The sequence below is a fragment of the Phodopus roborovskii genome, unplaced genomic scaffold (genome assembly GCF_943737965.1).
Source record: "Phodopus roborovskii unplaced genomic scaffold, PHOROB, whole genome shotgun sequence".
NCBI classification, from domain to species: Eukaryota; Metazoa; Chordata; class Mammalia; order Rodentia; family Cricetidae; genus Phodopus; species Phodopus roborovskii.
In genome coordinates this window covers 30,567,549-30,586,947 of record NW_026125052.1, presented here as the reverse complement: position 1 = coordinate 30,586,947, position 19,399 = coordinate 30,567,549, and the positions used below count along the sequence as shown (strand labels likewise).

Sequence of the window (19,399 nt, the reverse complement as noted above, 5' to 3'; positions counted from 1 at the left end):
AAATGAGAAACTTGAAATCAAGGGCAGCAAGCAAAATGGCTCAGCAGATAAAGGTGCTTGCCTCCAAGCCAAATGACTGGAGTTCCATTTCTGGGACAGACATGGAGGAGAGAGAGGATTGACCTTCCACAAACTGCCCTCTGTAAGTATTACAGCTGCTCAAATGAGATGGGCAGGGACTCTGGCAGTCGGGAGCCCACAGAATACTGAGTGTTACAGCTCAGATGGGAAGGGATTCTAGCACTCAGGAGCCAAGGAATACAGGTCACTGTAAACTTAGCAGCTCACACTCTGCTTCAGGGAAAGAAAGGCTTCCCAGTGTATCAGCTCTGCTCCGGCAAGGGAGGGCTTTCCAGTGAAGTTGCTACAGTGCTGCTCAGGTCCCTGGAGTGTTATGAGTAAGGTTTTCCCCTACCAGCCTGGGCCCACTACTGTGCCAGCCCCAAATAACACACAGAGACAGTGTTAGATATAATTCTGTTGGCCAGTTACTAGTTTATTATCGGCTAGCTCTGCCTTAATTATTAACCCATTTCTATTAATCTAAGTACTTCCAGGTGGTCTTATCTTACCAGAGAGAGAGGCTGGCGTTCTACCCTGTAGTCCTCCATCTTGGAGTGTAACAACTCCACTCACTAGGGGAAGGGGAAGGTTTCCCCACTAAAAGTGTTACAGCTCCCAGTTCTGTTCTACTGGGCGCTGGCAAAAAAAAAAAAAAAAAAAAAAAAAAAAAAACACAAAAAAACTGACAGCCGGGCAGCCAGACGAGCACAAGCAGAAGCAGAATAGGCACAGGGTTACATAGGGCTTCTTAGGGGCAGAGTTTTTCCAGGGAGATTTCCAGGGTGGGGATTGGTCAGATTTCAGTCCCTGAGCTCAGACTGGCTAGACCTCCTACTCAGGGGTTGGTTGGTGTTCTGTGCAGGTTCAGGGTCAGATTTGGCTCTGGTTTCAGGGCCAAAGTGAGTTTCTTTCACGGGTCCTTTTTAGCCTTTTGGCTCTAATTTTAGGACCAGGGCGCATTTCTTTCGCTGGCTCTGACTCTAGGGACAAAGTATGTTTCTTTGGCTCTGCTCAGAGTGTGGTTCTTTGGCTGTCCCTTTCTCCCTACACTGCTTAGATGATGCCCTCCATCTCAATGGGTAGTCACCAAATAAAGGAATGATAACCCAAGCTCCACAGTGGTCCCCACCGAGGCAGGCTACCTGCCTGAACTCTTTGCCTCCAATCCCAAATCTGGGCTAAGGGGTTTCGTTCTATCCTTTGGTGAAAGCCTCTCTGTGCTCTTATGCGAACACACAAGGTACCAGGGCCTAAACCATCAAGCCTCACAGTCCTAGCGAGAGCAGCCAACCAGGTTTCACAGCTGCCACCCACCGTCTTCTTAAGTCCATAAAACTCAGATGAGTCCCGAATAGCACAGTGCTAAGCCAGCACAGCAAACTGCACCGCACATGCTGGCCCTGGGTGGTGCGCACCATACATCCCTGCCCAACTCTGGGCTATGTGCGTCTGGGTTGTGGCTCTGGCGGGAGAGCCGCGTCCGTGGAGACTGCCGTCGAAGTCCCGGGTGGAGGGGGGGGGGCGCCCGGATTGGCGGTCGGTGGGGGTGGGGGTGGGGTGGCGGTCCTAGAGACAGCACGCTAAGTTTCTGGAGTTGTGGCGACCTCCGGCCTGGCGAGGTCACAGGGGGAGCTGCAGGACCCGGAGGCGCCTCCGCGGCCCGCGGTGGGCTGGGCGGGGCAGAGCAGGGCTACCGCCTCCGCGCGTCCCTCCAGGTCCTGCCACTCCGCCCGCCCCGGAGCTCAGGGCGCAGGGGTGGCAGACGGGGCGCACCCCGGCCGGGTTCGCATGGACCTCCCGCGCCGCTGGCTCTTCCGGATGTTCCTGCTCGTCGCCGCCTGCTCGGGGATCCTCTTCAGGCTGTACTCGGTGGGGCAGCGGTCCCAGGAGCCCGGGGCCCCGGCCAGGTAAGCGCTGCGGGGCACTGAGCCCAGGGCGCGGACAGAGGGCGCGCTCCCAGCTCCGCCGGCGCCCGCGGACACCCCGGGCTGGCTCGCAGAGGGGACACGCCTTTTGCCGCCTTAATCTCGTGCTGCCACCTGGACCCGCCGCCTCTGCCCGCCCCGAACGCACTGGAGACCCTGGCGTCTTTGGTTAATTTCAGCCAGCCCTAATTAAAAGCCCCCTGCTGTCACTTTCTTCCTGGATCCACTTTTAAGGTTGAGACCCAATTCCCTCTTTCCCAACTTTATCCAGCGCTTCAGGTAGGAGGTAGCCGGGCTCCGAGCTGAGACCCGCCTGCACCTGGCTCCCTTTTATTTGCTCAAGTGTTAGCTTTGATAAGCGCGGTCTGCACATGGCCCTGTATACAGACGAGCTGCACCTGCAACAACATAAAGGCCCATTCTGGACCCTTCCGAGCGTACCGCCCTGTTCCTCCTGCTTTACAGAAACCTGAAGAAACCTCAAGGGGGTTAGCTTTATTTCTGGGAGGTACAGCAAGACATACCTAGAGTGTGGGCTTGGGACAGGAAGAACCTCAGCTACCGGCCTGCCTGTCTCTCCCTAGTCCTTTTGCTTCCGCACAGGTCTCAGAAAAGTTTGCCGAGGTGAAAACAAAATGAGCAGTGTTTGGCTAAAGGACACAGAAATAACATGAACATTACTTGCAAACAGTTGAGCCTAGTCCCCTGCTGACAATACCGCAGCTGGCAACATCCTACACAGGGCCTAACTCCACAGGCGACATCACTCGGTGGGTTAGTTACATCTTGATTACACCTCAACGAAGCTTTCCCTTTTTGAAAAATACTTCTATTACTTCTTTTATTTTTGAGATTATAGTTACATTATTTTCCCCCTTCCCTTTTCTCCCTCTACCCTCTACTTTGCCTTTTTTTTTTTTTTTTTTTTTTTTTTGGAAATGCCTGGCCTCTTTTTTCATTAATTGCTGCTTGTGTGCATGTATGTGGACATACATGCATACATCCTGCACAGTCTGTATGGCTGTTCCTTGTATGTCCGTTTTCAGGGCTGACCACTTGGTACCAGATGGATGACCAGTCGGTGTAGAAGGTTGCTTCTCCAGCTCTGGCATTCCCTAGTTGACCATAGTTCTTTGGATAGGTTGAGGCCACCATCGAAGCCTCTCCCCTGTGCACTCTGGCAAAACCTTTTTCTACTTGAAGAGGTCTTTCTTCCTCACAAAATCTGACACAGGGGCTGGAGACTTAGCTCACTTGGTAGAGTACTTGCCTCCCATGCATGAAGCCTTGGAATTCCGTCCCCAAGACCAGAACAACATCAAAAACAAACCTGACAAAACCAGCACCTGCCCTTTTTCTTGTCTGTGTTAATGCTTGCTGTAGCACAGTCTGACTGTGGGGGAGGAGGGGGCAGGTTAGGACTCAGCCTGGCCGTAGGAAGTCGGTAGGCAGGGCAGGGGGACAGATGGCTTCCAGGGTATGGCTGGGAGCTAAGCACCCTTCCTGTGAAAAGGGCCAAGAGACAGTCCAGACAGAAGAGTGGCTGGGCCTCAGGAGGGCTCCTTTGCTACTTAGTGGGGGGGGGGTGTCTCAGCCTTCAGAGCACAGGAGGGCTCTTAATGCGCCTTAGGGGGTCTCATCACCCACCCACAGTCTGGTTCCAGAGGAGTCTCCTCTCTGGGGACTTCTTTTTGTTTTGTTTTTGCAAACCAGGGTTTCTGTGTAACAGCCCTGGCTGTCCTGGAACTTGATGTGTAGATCAGGCTGGCCTTGAACTCAGAGAATTGTCTGCCTCTGTATCCCAAATGCTGGGATTAAAGGCGTGTGCCACCACAGACTGGCATCTGGGAATTTTTTATTTTATTTTTAAGGTTACTTTTTATAGCCAATATTCTAAAATTAAATTTGTTCTTTGAAAATTCTGTATGTGGCTCAGGCAGTGGTACCATACTCCTTTAACCCAGCACTTGGGAGGCAGAGGCAGACAGACCTCCTCTTGAGTTCCACACCAGCCTGGTCTACAGAGCAAGGTCCAGGACAGCCGAGGCTACACAGAGAAACCCTTTCTGGGCGATGGGGGGGGGGCTCCCATTTGTGTACATAATGTATTCTAATGACTCACCCTTCACCCTCTCCCCCCCACACACACCAGCATTCCTTCCTTCCCCACAAGCAAGCCCCTTTGCAATTTTGCTTTGTTTTTGAACCCCTAAGTTTAACCAAGGGTCTCTGTGAACATGGGTGTGGAACGGTTCATTAGAGTCTGGTAGGCTCACCAGTGAGAAGACAATGACTCCCAGTCTCCAGAACGCATCCATATTCAATAATCCTTTCCCAAGGGAGAGGAGGGTCCCGAGAGCCCCTCCCTACCCACAGGTGACTGTTGGCAGGCCCGGCCTTGTGCAGGACCAGGGCAGGCAGCTAACTGCAGCCGCTCTGATGCAGTTCATGATTGTAGGGCCATGTCATGCCCAGGAGGGCAGTATTTCACAGCACGGCACCCATCGCTGGGTTTATACATCCTTTTTGCTTTGGTTCCCACAGAGTTCCCGGTACAGAGTGAGTGCACCTTCACACACATGACTGCACACATGTATCACACACAGCACACACAGTACACATATTACAGCATACATATCACACACAGTAGACATATCACACACAGCACACATACACAGCACACATATCACAGTATACATATCACATGCAGCACACAAATCTCTCTCACACACACACAGTACACATATTACAGCATACATATCACACACAGCACACATACACAGTACACATATTACAGCATACATACACAGCACACATATCACACACAGTAGACATATCACACACAGCACACATACACAGCACACATATCACAGTATACATATCACATGCAGCACACAAACTCACATACACACAGTACACATATTACAGCACATATCACACACAGTACACATACATACATTATAAGCACATTTTTTAAATTAAGTTGGCTATTTGCTTCTTTGTTTTGAGACAGTATCTCTTAAAACTCACACTACACTGGCCACAAACTTGCTCAAGTAGCTGAGCAGGGCCTTGAACCCCTGATCCTCTGCCTCTAGAGTGCTGGAATTATAGCAGGTGCCACCACACCTGACCAACACATTCCGTTCTATTATTTCTCAGGCTGCAAAGTCTTCATAGGTATGGGTGGGTGCTTACCTCCCTTGAGGGAGGGGCCCTAGGTAGCTGGAAGAATTTGGATTCCTAAGAGAGGGCCTGTGAAGTCACCGACCCCAGGGCAGCTGGGAAGTGCCATGAGGCTTGGGTGAGGGTAGACTTAAGGAGAATCTCCACCATCTGCACCGCACCGGCTCAGTCATTTTGCCCTGTTGTCCCAGGTCCCAGCTCCTTAGAGGAGCGAGGATCCCCGGGATTATAGGGGTGGACATCTGGCTAGTGGAGGATGGGAGGAGGAGGGGGAGGGATCGTCCCTGATCAGTCCCTTCAGGATCTTACTAGAACCCTTGGAAACCAAAGGGTGGCTCAGCGGATTCAGGGTGACAGGAGACTGGGCCCCAAGTCCCTGGCCACCGGAGGCTTGCTTCTTCATCCTCTCCCAGGGCCTCGCAGTGCCTGGGAAATGCCAGCGTCCTCTTGCCCTCTCTTTAGAAGACACTGGGTGAAAAGGCACAAGACCCCTCACCTTCTCCCCTGGGGACAATGGCTGGCATTTAGAAGACCTTTTCATGTGGGGTGATTTAGCTGTTCTCTTGGACACCTTCCAGCAATCGGGCGAGCCATGTACTGGTGAACAGAGGCAGAGACTGAGGTTTCCAGAGTCAGTGGAGAGTTGACCAGACCAGGCTGCACGCAAACCCTACGAGTCAGGCTTTCAAGCCACGTGGCACCCTTCCACGGGAAGGGTGGGCACACTCCACTGGAGGAGAGGCGTCCCCCCATCTCATTCCTAACAACCTAACGCCCCCTCAGGCTTTTGTTGTTACTGTTTGCTTCTGTGTCTTGAGACTTCATCACCAGCCTGAGGCCGGCTTCAAATCTGTGTAGTAGAAGGTGGCTTTGAACCCTTGGTCCTTCTGCCTCGGTCTCCTAAATCCTGGGATTAAGGGCATATATTGCAACATTCGCTCCCTCCCAGGAGCCTTGGCAAGCCTCTCAGATAGATGATTGTCACAATCCCAGGGACTGGCTGTCTTCATATCATAACCACCCCTACTCCTATAAACTCCACTTTTCCACCCCTTCCTGAGAGACTTGCTTAGTTTCTTCCTTTGCGTAGCCAAGCAGAATGTAGCTGAGTGCCGGGTAGTTTGTGTATATAGAGAGGGAGTCAGGATCAGTGTGGAAGAAAGATCAAAGGAATAAACATCCTGGGGACCCTGGCATTTTGTCGGCCTGGGAGCTGAGGAAATCAGGCTAGAAGCTTGAGATGCTGTTGGATCCCACTTTACTTCTGTCTTTATCCCCCAGGAGCATCACACCACCTCGAGTGTTCTTTGAACCCAAGGCACCGAATTCCGAAAAGGCGAAGGTACAGTGGTCCACCACTCTGGGGCACTTTGAGCATCTTCCAGCTCAGAGGGGAGGAGGAGAGGGGGGAAACAAAACAAAAACCAAAAACAAGAACATTTTTGAGGCTTCTGGGTCTAATGTGTTTGGACCTCTACCAGCACAGAGATAAACATCCATCTTCCCCAGGCATCTTTGACCTGGGAGACAGTGTTTTCTGTATCCTAGCAGAAAAATGGTGGAGAAATAAGTTGTCCGGCAGTGAAGCCAGCTAGAAGAAGGTTCGTGGAAGTCTGAAAACCATGTCCTTTTAACTATGTGTCTGAATGTGTGTACGTGTATGTGTGTGCGTGTGAGTACGGGGCCACAGAGGACACAGGGAGCAGAACCCCCAGAGTTAGAATGACAGCCAGTTGTGGGAGCCGGGAACTGAACCCAGGTCCCCTGCAAGAGTATTATGTGTTCTTCCTCACTTAGTCATCTCTCCAGCCCCCTCAAACTGTCTCTTTTTAAAGTTAATATTATTAGTGGTACGTATTTGCTTGGTCCGCTTGTGTGTATGTATGTGCACCACGTGTGTGCAGGTACCCAGAAAGCATAGGATCCCCTAGACCTAGGATTATGGGCAGTGTGAACCAGTCAGTGTGGATGCAGGGAACTGAACCCTGGTCCTCTGCCAGAGCAGTATACACACACACACACTCCTAACCACCCAGCTGTCCCTGCAGCCCCTTAAAATTGTGTCTTTTGTTGTTGTTGTTGTTGAATGGGTTCTGTACCATTCCTCAAAATGTCTACTTAGGATAAGTCGCAGTTCATTTGCTCACTGAGGAGCAAGAGCCCAGCTCTGGGGTAATGCCCCTTGTTTGTCTCAGGGGTCTTAGATCTTCAGGACTCTAGTCTATAACCCTAAGTGGTAGCTGGGTACCCGACGTGTCACACAGCACTGGGATGGGAGCCCCTTTGCCACCCTAGAACTGGCCGCATGCTGGGTGATGCATGGGAATGGGACTCTCTCCTGCCATTCCAGCAGCTCATACTGGTTGAACTGGGAGATGTCTGTTTCTTTTATGGATCAATACAGGCTTAAGAATTGGACGTGTTCACTGAGGTTTCAGGGGCTCAGAGAGAAAAGGATCCATGCCTTCAAGAGTTTAGTGATAGCCCAGGCATTCAGAAACAGAATAGTGGTCTGGTCTGTCAGGCGATGAGGGAATCTGTGTGTGGAACAGTCCTGGGCACGTGGTTAGCAGCTGAAGAGGCTATAAGCATCTTGAGAGCTTGGACCAGGTCACGTCTAAGTTTCCAATGGATATTCTACTTGGTTCTAATTGACACACAGCCCCAGCTCATTTAAAACAGGCATGCTGTGCCTTTTGAACATATGTAGCAAGGTAAATCTTGATGGGTAACTCATTAGGATGGATCCCAGAGACCAAGAAAGAAAGGCACACAGACGGAGGGCCCAAAGAGTCTTCTGTTGGAGAAGCTATTGATGGAGGTGTGGGTCTGGGAAGAGGCAAGGCCAGTTGGATTCCCACGTTTTGGACCAGAACGAGGAATTTATTTGTGGCTTCGAAGGAAAAGTGACGTCATCTGAGCGGGAATGTGCCTGGCTTGTCTTAAGGAAATATTGACAGGTGTTGATGAGGACACTAGTTAAAGCAGAAAGTGCACATAACTGAGCCGGATCATGCAGGACTATACAGAAACACCCATAGACTTCACTACCTGTGTCATGGGCTCACACACACATCTGCCGTTACAGCTTCCCTTCTGATTCTAAACAAACCCCTTTCTGCTATTTCACTGAGCCTCATTAACTACTTACCCTTCGGACACCAGTATCCAAACCCACGAGCAAACCTCCAGTCTTTCCAAGGTTTAGACAGAGCATATATTCCCCGGCCATGGGACACATCAGGGGTCTGGCACCGCTGGCGGCATTTGGGGTGTTACACCACTTATCCCGTCTCCCCGTGTGCCCTGTGGCCTGAATTGCTGTGGTTTTGCATAGTGTGGGATGCTCATATGTTGCATGATAGCAGAAACCACTGCCTGGCCACTTCCTGTCCTGCCCTTTGATCAACGGCTTAACAAAGGCGCTTATTCAGAAGTAACAGAGCCCTGCCCCACCCCCACACCAAGGCTGTGTGAGGCTCAGTAGTGTGGAAAAGCAGAGTTCTGGAATAGGGCTGGTTAGGAGCCTCAGTCTCCTGGGCCCTGCCTGCAGGAGGGCGGGGGTGGAGAGACTTGCCCCCAACCAGCAGCTCACTCACAACCTCCCAGAACCCCAACTCTGCTGCGGGGATCCAATGCCTCTGGTCTCTGTCGAAGCTGCTCTCACATGCATGAGCACACATATGCATCTCTTTTTTATTTTTTATTTTTTTAAGGCAAAGCAACTCTCCACTGGTTGTGAATGCCAGAGGACCAGTGTCACATCAGGGGGTCCATTCTTCCCCTGAGACTCTAAAGAGCCCCCCCCCTTGCTTTCTTCAGTCTTCTGGCATCTCCAGGATGTCATCTGCTTGACTCACCATGACTCCTTGGATGCGTCAGTCCCGTCAGTCCCGAGGCCGCCTCATCATCGTGGGGCTGGGGCTGGCTGGTCGTTGGATTTAGGTCTGGCCTGAGCTCATAAGACTGCACCCTGGTGACATTCACAAATACCTTATTTCCAAGCAAGGTCAATGTGTTAGCTTTTCTGTTGTGACATGCGTGTAAGAGAAACACTTCAAAGGAAGAGCAGTTAATGTTGTCTCACAGTTTCAGTCCATGGTCACATCTGGGTAAAATGGAGTCATTTACGTCATGGCAGCCAGTAAGGAGGGTGCGAGAACACAAGGGACCCTGGGACAAGACACGGCCCGCAAAGCATGTTGCAATGACCAACTTCCTCCAGTGAGGCCTCACCGTAGACATTTCCAACATCTCCCATGATGCCATCAAACTTATTACTTATTGTTATCATGGTGCTTCAAAACAGGGTCTCTCCGGTAGTCCTGGGACTCAGTATTTAAACCAGACTGGCCATGAACTCATGCAGACTCTGCGTTGGGAATGCTGGGATTAAGGATATGCTGCACCACTCCAGGCTGTCATCCAATCATTAACCCACCTATGGGTTAATCGATAAAGGCAGAACTCTTGCAGTCCAAATGCCTCTCTGTGGCTGGCTCTGCCAGCTGAGGGCAAAAGCCACCCGAATGGCCCATCATGTCTCATTTTAAGGCTCCCAGTGCACATGAATGCTAGGGTTGGAAATAAGCATCCGGAGGGGAGGGGCACAGTACTTCCCAGAACTGCCATTTGACAGGAGGTTGTGCTCACTGGTTGTGAAGCACCCCGAGTTTACCCAAGTGTGAGTTGAACGACTATGAAGCCAGATCCACTGAAACATGGGCATGTGTCATCTGGACTAGGAAGGACTGGGCGGGCTAAACAGAAAAAGTTCCCTGACCTCACTCGGCTTCTGGATCATAGGCTGTTTCAGCCAAAAGATCCAGGGGTGGCCCCTTGTGGAGGGATAAAAGAAGCTAGCCCCTCCTTTTGAATTCTCCTGTGAGGTCTGTAGGCTCCCTGGAGACACACCCTGGCCCCTACCTGACAGGCTTGGACTCTCCTCTTTTCCGTCACAGAACCAGCTTTGCCGATACCCGCTTTCCCTGGCCATTGAGGAGGACCACCACTTCCGGGGCCTGTTTGATCTCTCTACTCCAGTGCTGCTGTGGGGCGGCCTCTTCACTCAAGACCTCTGGAACAATCTGAGCCATTACAAGGTCCCCTATGGGTGGCAGGGGCTCTCCCGGAAGAGTAAGCTGGCGCCGGCTGCTTCTCCCCCTGCCCCCGCCTCAGCCAGCCCCTTCTGTTGGCCCTGCTGTGTCCCGGCCTTGGCTGCCTTCACAGCATCTGTGGGGGGCTTCGTGGGTGGGCCCCCTCTCTGTGTGACCCCTGCCTCTCTCTCATCTTCATCCAGATACCCAGGACTAAGCTGAGATCCCCTTGCTCAGTGGCTCTCACTATCCTGGGGTCTCCTTGGCATGGAAAATGTGCAGTGTTTAATGGTAGTCAGATGTCAGAGGTCCAGGGGCCTGCATGGCGCCATCGTGGCTGCATATTGCCCAAACCACCACGCTCAGGCCCACCCCATGCCTTGGACTCTTTACTTTTGGAGCATACACAGTCTTAAGAGAACTGGCCACTCTAGCTGTCCAGGGACCCAGGCTCCCCATATCCTTTTCTCTATCCGCCCCCCCCCCAGCACTGACCCCCACTCTGCCCTGTCCTGCTTCCCGGGTCTCTGTAACGTAGCTCCCAAGCCAAACAGTCTGAGGAAAGCCTGGCAACAGCCCGCTCCCCGTGGCTCCCCCTTGTCCTCACCCACAGCTGTTGTCTCTACCCTGAGCCTTCTCAACAACTCCGAGAGTGCGGAGCTCTTTGGTGTTTCCAAACCGCTAAGCTGTATTCGGTGTGCCGTGGTGGGTAACGGAGGCATTCTGAACGGGTCCCGTCAGGGTCAGAAAATCGATGCCCATGACTATGTGTTCAGGTAATGAGGGCAGGGGCTAGGCAGCTGGGTGAACAGCTCTCTTTGGGCTAGTCCCGGGGAAACATCTGCCCCGAGGCCAGGGCTAAGGCAGTTGCCAGCCTAGGGCAGTTAGGATAGGCAGATGTCAGATCTGGACCAATAGTCCTCAACCTGTGGGTTCTGACCCCTTTGGGGGTGGGGGGTCGAACGACCCTTTCACAGGGGTCACCTAAGACCATTGGAAGACACATATATTTACATTACTACTCATAAGGGTAGCAAAATTACAGTTATGAAGTAGCAACAGAAATAATTTTTATAGGGAGGGTCACTACAACATGAGGAACTGTATTAAAGCGTCTTGGCATTAGGAAGGTTGAGAACCACTGTCCCAGACCAACCCTGAAGAGGGCACAGATGCCCAGTGTAAAGGAACCCGGGAGGAATGATCCCCAGGGCCAGATTCACCCATTCAGAAAGTTATCCCTGGGGACCCAGGAAGTGAGGGTAGGCTGGACCCCAAACGGGTATTCTCAAAAAAGAGGGGAGAGGTCTGTGAGTAATGCCACACCAGACAGCATGGCGTAGCCAAAGAGACACTGACGGGCTTCTCTGGGGCCAGACTCAATGGAGCAGTGATCAAAGGCTACGAGCTCGACGTGGGCACCAAGACCTCCTTCTACGGCTTTACGGTGAACACCATGAAGAATTCCCTCATCGCCTACTCCAAGCTGGGCTTCACCTCTGTGCCACAAGGGCAGGTGAGGCCCCCAATGGGTGGGCCACGGTGGCTGACAGTGGCATTGTCTTCTTAGGAACTCTTGCGTGGGGTGGGCCTTGGGATTCACAGACTCTCTGTCCCACGATGGGTAGGTAGGCAGTGTTAAGGTCTTGGCCACCTGCGTGGTGGAGCATGCCTTTAATCTGGGCACTCCTGGGGCAGAGGCAGGAGGATCTCTGTGAGTTCCATGATAGCCAGGGCTACATAGAGAGACCCTGTCTCAAACAACAAAACAAAATAGATCTCAGCCACATGAGTCAGATAATAGAGCTGAAGGCAGATCTGCTGGAGATTTCCCAGATTGTTCCAGTGGCTCAGGGCTGCCTCAAACATGGGAGGGCAAGGACTAATACTGAATGAAGATGGGTGCCTTGTGAACCCCACTCCACTGGGGAGGACTGAAGACCGGAGCTCTGACATGCAGCCAGTCAGCACAAGCCCCAAGTTTCAAACCTAGACTGCTCACCCGGGGTTCCCTTATCTATGGTGCAAGGGCATTTATTGGGTACCTCCTCTGTCCCCAGAGTGTCACAGGGTATGGACATGAGTGCCACGGTCGCTCCGTGTAGAATCATCATACCTGTCTTCAGATGGCAGAGTTAAGGGTCGCCGAGAGGTTACCAGGCGTGAAGCTGGTACACACGTTCAGTGCTAGCACTTGGGAGGCAAGGACAGGCAGATATCTGATGTTTGAGGCCAGCCTGGTCTACAGAGTGAGCTCCAGATCAGCCAGGTCCACGCAGGGAGCCTTTGTCTCTAGCAGGGAAAAATGCTGAGAGGTTTGGAAATGTGTCCAAAAGCATTTGGCTAAAACTGCCCAGATCTAGGCCCCCTAGAGATATTTCCATTTCTCCACACTACCGACCAGAATGATGTGTGAGCTCTTGGACTCTCATCAGAACTCTGTAGGAAATGGAGGTTCAAAGAGGCTCATAGTCTGTTATAGCCAGTGCCGAAGCCAAGCCTTGGAGCCCTCTCCCCTGGGTCTTCCTTCCAGGCTCACTTGCCCTAATGCCGGCTTTCTGCCTCGAGCTTGCTGGGTACCATATGCAGAGTGAGAGAGATCTCAGGTGTGGGGTTCTGTTGGCCTAGGACATGATGGGCCGTGCTTCTAGAAGCTTCTGCCTGTGATCAGGACATTCAGGAGTGGCCTAGGCATATTGTCTGTGCCCTGAGTCCTCACTATAGAAACTGTTAGTTCATGAGAGAACAAAATATACTTCTCTGGAATCTGCTCCCCCCCATGATAAGCCTTTATCACCTCATCAAGCCAGTGTGTCAGGCATTTGGGAATGGATTAACAAGTGTCTCTAGCTCAGGTTCTCTCGGGCTGTGGTCTGCTCCCATCTGAAGCAGGAGTGGGGCTGGGGCTGGGGTCCAGACAGTCGTGTTACAGGCATATTTCACCTGGGCCCTTCTGGAGAGCCCATGAGAGTCCTCATGCTATGACTGCTAATGCCCCCTGATGGAGCAATCCAGAGAGAGCAAGGAAGCCAAGCGCCCTTTATGACCATCTCTGAGATGTGTATTTTGCTAACACGTATGTCTGTGCGCCATGTACATGCTTGGTGCGTGCAGAGGCCAGAAGAGGGCGTTGGATCCCCTGGAACTGGAGTTGTGGCTGGTTATGAACCACCATGTGATGTGGGTACTGGGAACTGAACCCAGATTCTCTGGAAGAGCAGCCAGTGCTCTTAACCACTGAGCCATCTCTCCAGCTCTCTGCTTTCTAGTTTTAGACTCTGGCAGGAGGATCAGGAAGGTCGGGACTTCCTTGGCCGCATAGGGAGTTTGAGACCCTGTCTCCAAAAGACAAAAATCACAGAGAAGAGCCCATGCATTAGTCACAAAGTGTAGCCAGTCCTTGAGGGATGGGCAGTCAGGCTTCGACTCTCATGGGAGAGGGGTGGGGCCACGGATGTGAAAGGTCCTGTGAGCCTACAATGAAACCGGCGTGGGAATACGGCCTAGCAAGGAAATGTTCACACCCTTGGGTGTCAAGATGAGGCAGAGGACTGTTTTTCTGTGGAGCTGAACTTGGCCTTGTCTGATACCGACAGGACCTTCGGTACATCTTCATCCCCTCCAGCATCCGTGAATACCTCATGCTGAGATCAGCCATTCTGGGTGTACCTGTCCCAGAGGGCCCCGATAGAGGCGACAGGTGAGCCGCTGAGTGGTGTGTGAGTCTGTGTCGTGGGGGTGGGGACACCGTGAGCATCCCCCCTTGTTCTGAGGTCCCATGGCTGGGTAGAGAAGCTGCCTGATAGGTCTTTAGCCCTAGCTATAGTATAAGAAGCTGTGCAAAGAAAGAGAAGAGAGAAATCTCCAGCATTCAGTAAGTCCCTAATTGTTCAGCATAATTTAGCATTGAGATTGTGCACTGGCTGACAGTGGGGGCCATCTTGTGAGGACCCTCGAGTGTGGCAGGCCACAGGCCTCAGAGAACTCTGTTCAGTGGGTGGAGGGGTAATGGGTGACCACCAGAAGTGCCGACATTAAAGCTACAGGTGGATGTGGCAGAGCTCACATTCTTCCAGGTGACTCAGGGCCCAAATAGCCCTACCAGCTGGATAAGAGGAAGGGCAAGCTTGGCCCTCAGCTCCAGGGCTGTCTCCCCTCTGTCCTGATAGAGGACAAGCCGGCAGCCGGCCCACTGAGCACACTGCTCTGCAAACTGAGGCCTGTCACACAGACCCTGGCAGGGAGGCTTCCTCCCCAGGGCTCTGCCCAGGAGCCAAGAACACTTAGGCCCCCAGGCTCAGTCCACAGAGGTGAGAACAGAGGCTGCCATGTCCTCACACCATCTTCCTGGATGTCAGGCCTGAGTCCAGCTCCTTTGATCCGTATCTAAGCCCTGGCCTGAACCCACTGTACATACGCCTTCTGGATGTCTCATGCCTGAGAAACCTATGCCACTACTGTGGCCAGATGACTCTTGGGACGTGTGACCCACTCTCCCGAAGAGCAGATTTCTCATGGGTTCAGTGCTAGAAACCGGGCCAGCCCCTGCTGGGCGCCCCACCCCCACCCTACCATTACCTAACAATTGCTCCCTGGCGTTGCTATTATAGGTCATGAGAACTGAGGGTGGGTTCTGTGACACGCTGGGAATGGGCCCTTGGGGAAACCACCTCAGAGATCCCGGGTGGACATAACCCTCCCTAACACCAATGAGCTCCCCCTCCCACACCCCTAATCCGTCCCCAACCCAGTCCCCTTCCCAGTCCCGGTCTAACCACGCTGATAATTCAATCAACCAGCAGTCCTTCCCTAACTCTGGAGGCTCGGCCCCTTCCCCTTCCCCCACCCGGGGAACTAGTTCCCGCCCAACCTCTCATAACCCCACCCCAGCCGCCTCTCAGCCTTCCTCCCGGGCTTCCTCCCAGTCCCCCAGTCCTCATGTCCAGCACGTGTCCCGAGGGTCTACTCAAGCCCCTACCCCTCCAGCCTCCAAGTCTCCCTCCCAGACTGGATTAAAATCCCTGTCTCGAAACCCTTCCCTGACGCCCTCGGTGCCCGTGGCCGTCACCAGGTCCCCTTCCCACAGCCCTGCCACCTCGGCCTCCTACATCGGGCCCATCCGCCAGATCCCTTCCTACATCGCCCCCTACGTGCCTCGCTTCATGAAGGAGGGCCCCTTCTTCCAGCCCCCGACAGCACCCCTGCCGTACAACCGGTGCTTCCCCTGCCCCTTCCCGTGCCAGGCCCAGGAGACCCGGCGGGCGCCACCACCGCCCCCTGACTCTCTCTACTTACCCCTGCTCCCCCCGCCCCCTCACGTCCCCCAGGGGCAGTGCTCCTACCCCACGCCTCCAGCCCTGTTCACACCCCCGTCCTCCCTCTCCTATTGTCCACCAACCGAGGTCCTGCTGAAGGGGAAACCGCACGTGGTGCCATCCGTGTTACCAGCCACCTTCTACACCCCCTTCTCCCGCTTCTACTCCCAACCCCGTCCGTACCGCTACCACCGGCGGCTAACACTTCCCTCGCTCTCCCTTCAATATGATGGTACTGGACGCTCTGTCCACTTCTACCGCGGGACCTAGGCCTCACACCTATTTTGGATCAGAAACCTCTGCCGGTAAATTCAAGCTCCTGCATCCAGACTTCATCCGCTACCTGACAGAGAGGTATGGGGGATGAGGGTGGGGCGGGGGTAGGAGGAGCAACTTTTGTCTTTTACCTTTACCCCTATCCCCGCATATTTACAGTGCCTTCAGCTGGGCACCGGGCAGCGGCCCTGTACTGAGTGCCAGGTGTCCATCACTGTGCTAAAGGCGTCTGCAATTCATTTACTGTCTTACTACCGTGATGGAGGTGGTTATACAGTTGACTGGGTCGGCACAAAATAAGCAAGAAATGGGAAATTGGGTTCCAGGGACTTTCACAAAGCCGGAAGGTGTACAGCGGTATTGGGTGGTAAAAGTCTAATATCGCTTTTGGCTCCGAAACCCAGCCCACCCAAAACCACTGATGGGAGAGTCAAGGTGGACAGTCTGAGCACCCTTTCCTTCCCCCAATGACTTCATGGCCCCCTTCCTCGATGGTGGGTCTCGGTGTCGGGGGAGGTTAGGTTAGATGTTTGGTTCGGTCAGGACAGTCTGGGTTGTCATGGAGGGGGCGTGACATTAGTAGATAAAAGCCAAGGATCTGCCAAACATCCTTCAGGGCACAGGTCCAGCAGGGGTACCCAGTGCTGGGCATCCTGCAGTTGAGAAATCCACTGTATAACACAAAGGCCCACGTCTCAACAAAGCGGCGGGGAGCAGTAGGTGGAGAGAGGCCATCGGAAGCTCTGTGAGCTTGAGTGACCTTCCCAGTCAAGCTTTAGCCATAGATCCAGATCCAAGATCAGCACCTGTGGGTATTATCACACCCAGAGCTAGAATCTGAGTGAGCTCCCTGCTCATCCATTATTCCTGCTGGTCCATTGTGTGAGGGAGAGAAACGTGGATCTCAGGTTAAATAGAGAGGCCATCTATGTGTGCCCAGACATTGAAGATAATAGGATGGAGGACTATAGTTGTAGAAGGAAAGGGGAGGCTCTCGCTCCTATAAGGTGCTCATTTCATCCTAAAAACCCCACACTTGGATCACTTGGACACTCCCTAGATAGAGGGAGTAGAAGGTTGGAGTAGAAGGACCCCTTTCTGAACTTCTCCAACCCTTTGAGCGGCCAGCCTAGAGTCTAACGTTGCAATTACCTCAGTGGCATTCAACACCTGAATGTCTTTCTCGGGGCTCTTTGTAAATCTTTGTGGAGAGGGCTAGAGCGAGTACCAGAGGCTATGGTGTAAACTCAGCATCAGCTTTCTCTTTTCTTGACATTGGCCAAAGTAGCTGACCGTTGAGTTTCTGGGATTCTGCTGTCCCTGCCTCCCGTCTCACCATAGGACAGATGTATGCTACTGTGCCCAACTTTACGTGGGTGCTGGGGATCCAGATTGGGGTCTTGGAGCTTGTGTGGCGTGATGAGGGCTTTGCTCCAGCACCTCTCACTTAGCCCCTTAACCCCTGCTCAGGTTTACCGCCTCTGATGTCCTTTCAGGTTTTTGAAATCCAAGTTGATTAACACGCGTTTCAGAGACATGTATATGCCTACTACAGGAGCGCTCATGCTACTGACAGCCTTGCATACCTGTGACCAGGTAGGTGGTCTCCTCCGGGAGCTGTGGGAGTCAGCAACAGCCCGGACTCCCCAGGACAGGAGTGCCTGTCTACTTGCTTACTCCTGTCATCCAAGAGGGTCAGATCCTTGCTTCACGACACCTCCCTCCTGGCTTCCCTCTCTTTACTCCAGGGGATAGTTGAGGTGCAGTGGGGCCAAACAGCTCTTCTGAAAACAAAATCTGGCTGGGAGCATCCTTTAATGGGGACATCCTTGAGCTGGCATGGACAGCAGGTTCAGCCCGTCACATGCAGCAAATCTGAAACTCTGTGGTAAAAGGTCCCTAGGAGGAGGCAAGAGTGATAGTTTTCAAAGGCAGGCTATGAAGCCTGAGGCTCTAGGTTCAATCCTTGATACCTTAAAAACAAAAGGCTGTCACCCCTGTAAGGGCATTCGGGGTGGAAGTCAGCGCCCTGCCCTATTCATTCTACCTGCTCTAATGCAGTTCGTCTCCCCCATCCCTGACTTCAAGATCATGAAGTCTGCGTCACTCTTACGTTACAAAGCCAGCTCTGCCACTCACTGTCTGAATGGGGACACTTGCAATTACCAATTACCTACTTTGTTCGGTAGGGTTAAGACTCACCTTGACTCACCTTGTGAGGGTGCATACAAAGGGCGGCGAGGTGCCCATGTTAATCCCCCCTCCCCATCTGCACCAGGGGAACCTGCTTGGGGACAGGCACACTCCAGTTCAAGTCACTTCACTGCACCTGTGGCCCAATAAACGCTAACTCTGACTGTCTTTGCCCAGGTCAGTGCCTATGGATTCATCACAAGCAACTACCAGAAATACTCAGACCACTATTTCGATCGAGAGAAAAAACCAGTGATATTCTACGCAAACCACGATCTGTCCCTGGAAGCTGCACTGTGGAGGGGTCTGCACAATGCTGGCATCCTTTGGCTCTTCCAGCGTTGACCCCCAAAGTACTGATTTATTTGCTTCATAAGTACTTCTCTTGACCTTTCAACCTTTGGAAGAGGCACCCATCACTCCCCTTGACCCTCTACTTCTCTAGAGGGTCCTGAGAAGGACTCGTGGCCATCACATCACCAGAGCCTGTGCAACACACGACACCATCTTGACTCAAGACAGCTCTTCTGGGTCTTAAGTAGGGGAAGGCAGACTGCTTTGTAGAATTTGTTTTAGAATTGAACTTTTACCAAAATGAGACAGCCAATCCTCAACAGCAAAGAGGCTGGTAGTTCAAAGCCAGCACCTGGTCTTGGACAACTAGGACATTAAAGGAGCCACTCAGGATTATCATTATCAAGCAGAGGCCCACACCTAGCTGGAACCAATGGCACATCAAGTCCCAAATGCCACTCAACCTGTGAGGACATCTTAAGCTTTCTGAGAACAGGACATTTTTGCCTCGTGATAGAGCGAGAACCAGAGGCAGAATGTAATTTGAGGGTAGCTAATAGGGTAAGTGATGGATGACCATTTTACCTTTTTTTTTTTTTTTTTTTTTTTTTTTCCTTGTGGAGGGAGGGGTGAGGTGCAGCTCAGGACTGTGACAGCCTAGCAGGCAGGAGCACCCAGGCCCAAGTTTTAAGGACATCCAGCACCAATGCACGGGAGGTACTAGCTCTTGACCAACTACATCTAAGTTGCCGCTACTGAGAGAAATCCTACTGGAGATGTAGCACTCCTTGTCACCAACAGGATGCTACTGAGTCACGGACCCTCATCCTCACATGGTAGCTTCAATAAAACATCAACTGAGGCAGTTTCCGTTTCATGAGCTTTTGAAAACCATTTTCGCTCTTATCCAACCGAAAAATCACACAACCCCAAAAGTGTGTGACTGGGGGTGGGGCGGGGAGAGTGGGTATCCAAACCACCCAAAGCAGCACGCCCACACCGGCCAACTACCGAAGGCTGAAGATGTTTGGTTCTTTGGGGAAACTGGTGG

The 19,399-nt window shown here is 52.6% G+C and overlaps 1 protein-coding gene across 1 annotated transcript; it reads left to right on the top strand.

Moving 5' to 3' along the window:
• The first annotated feature begins 1,753 nt into the window (after positions 1-1,753).
• On the top strand, positions 1,754-19,213 carry St6galnac2 (ST6 N-acetylgalactosaminide alpha-2,6-sialyltransferase 2). The gene is made up of 9 exons (XM_051181157.1): positions 1,754-1,970; positions 6,456-6,516; positions 10,136-10,310; positions 10,884-11,046; positions 11,648-11,786; positions 13,867-13,970; positions 15,856-15,939; positions 17,358-17,457; positions 18,232-19,213. The coding sequence occupies exons 1-9, from the start codon at positions 1,852-1,854 to the stop codon at positions 18,397-18,399; spliced, it is 1,113 nt and encodes a 370-aa protein (XP_051037114.1). The 5' UTR covers positions 1,754-1,851; the 3' UTR covers positions 18,400-19,213.
• The last annotated feature ends 186 nt before the right edge of the window (positions 19,214-19,399 follow it).

Bases quoted from the DNA above. Each gene is read 5' to 3' on its own strand.
- St6galnac2 (XM_051181157.1), top strand. From the start codon at position 1,852: ATGGACCTCCCGCGCCGCTGGCTCTTCCGGATGTTCCTGCTCGTCGCC. The intron at 10,311-10,883 runs GTAAGCTGGCGC...CCTCACCCACAG, and splicing joins GCAGGGGCTCTCCCGGAAGA to CTGTTGTCTCTACCCTGAGC. The intron at 11,787-13,866 runs GTGAGGCCCCCA...TGATACCGACAG, and splicing joins CCTCTGTGCCACAAGGGCAG to GACCTTCGGTACATCTTCAT.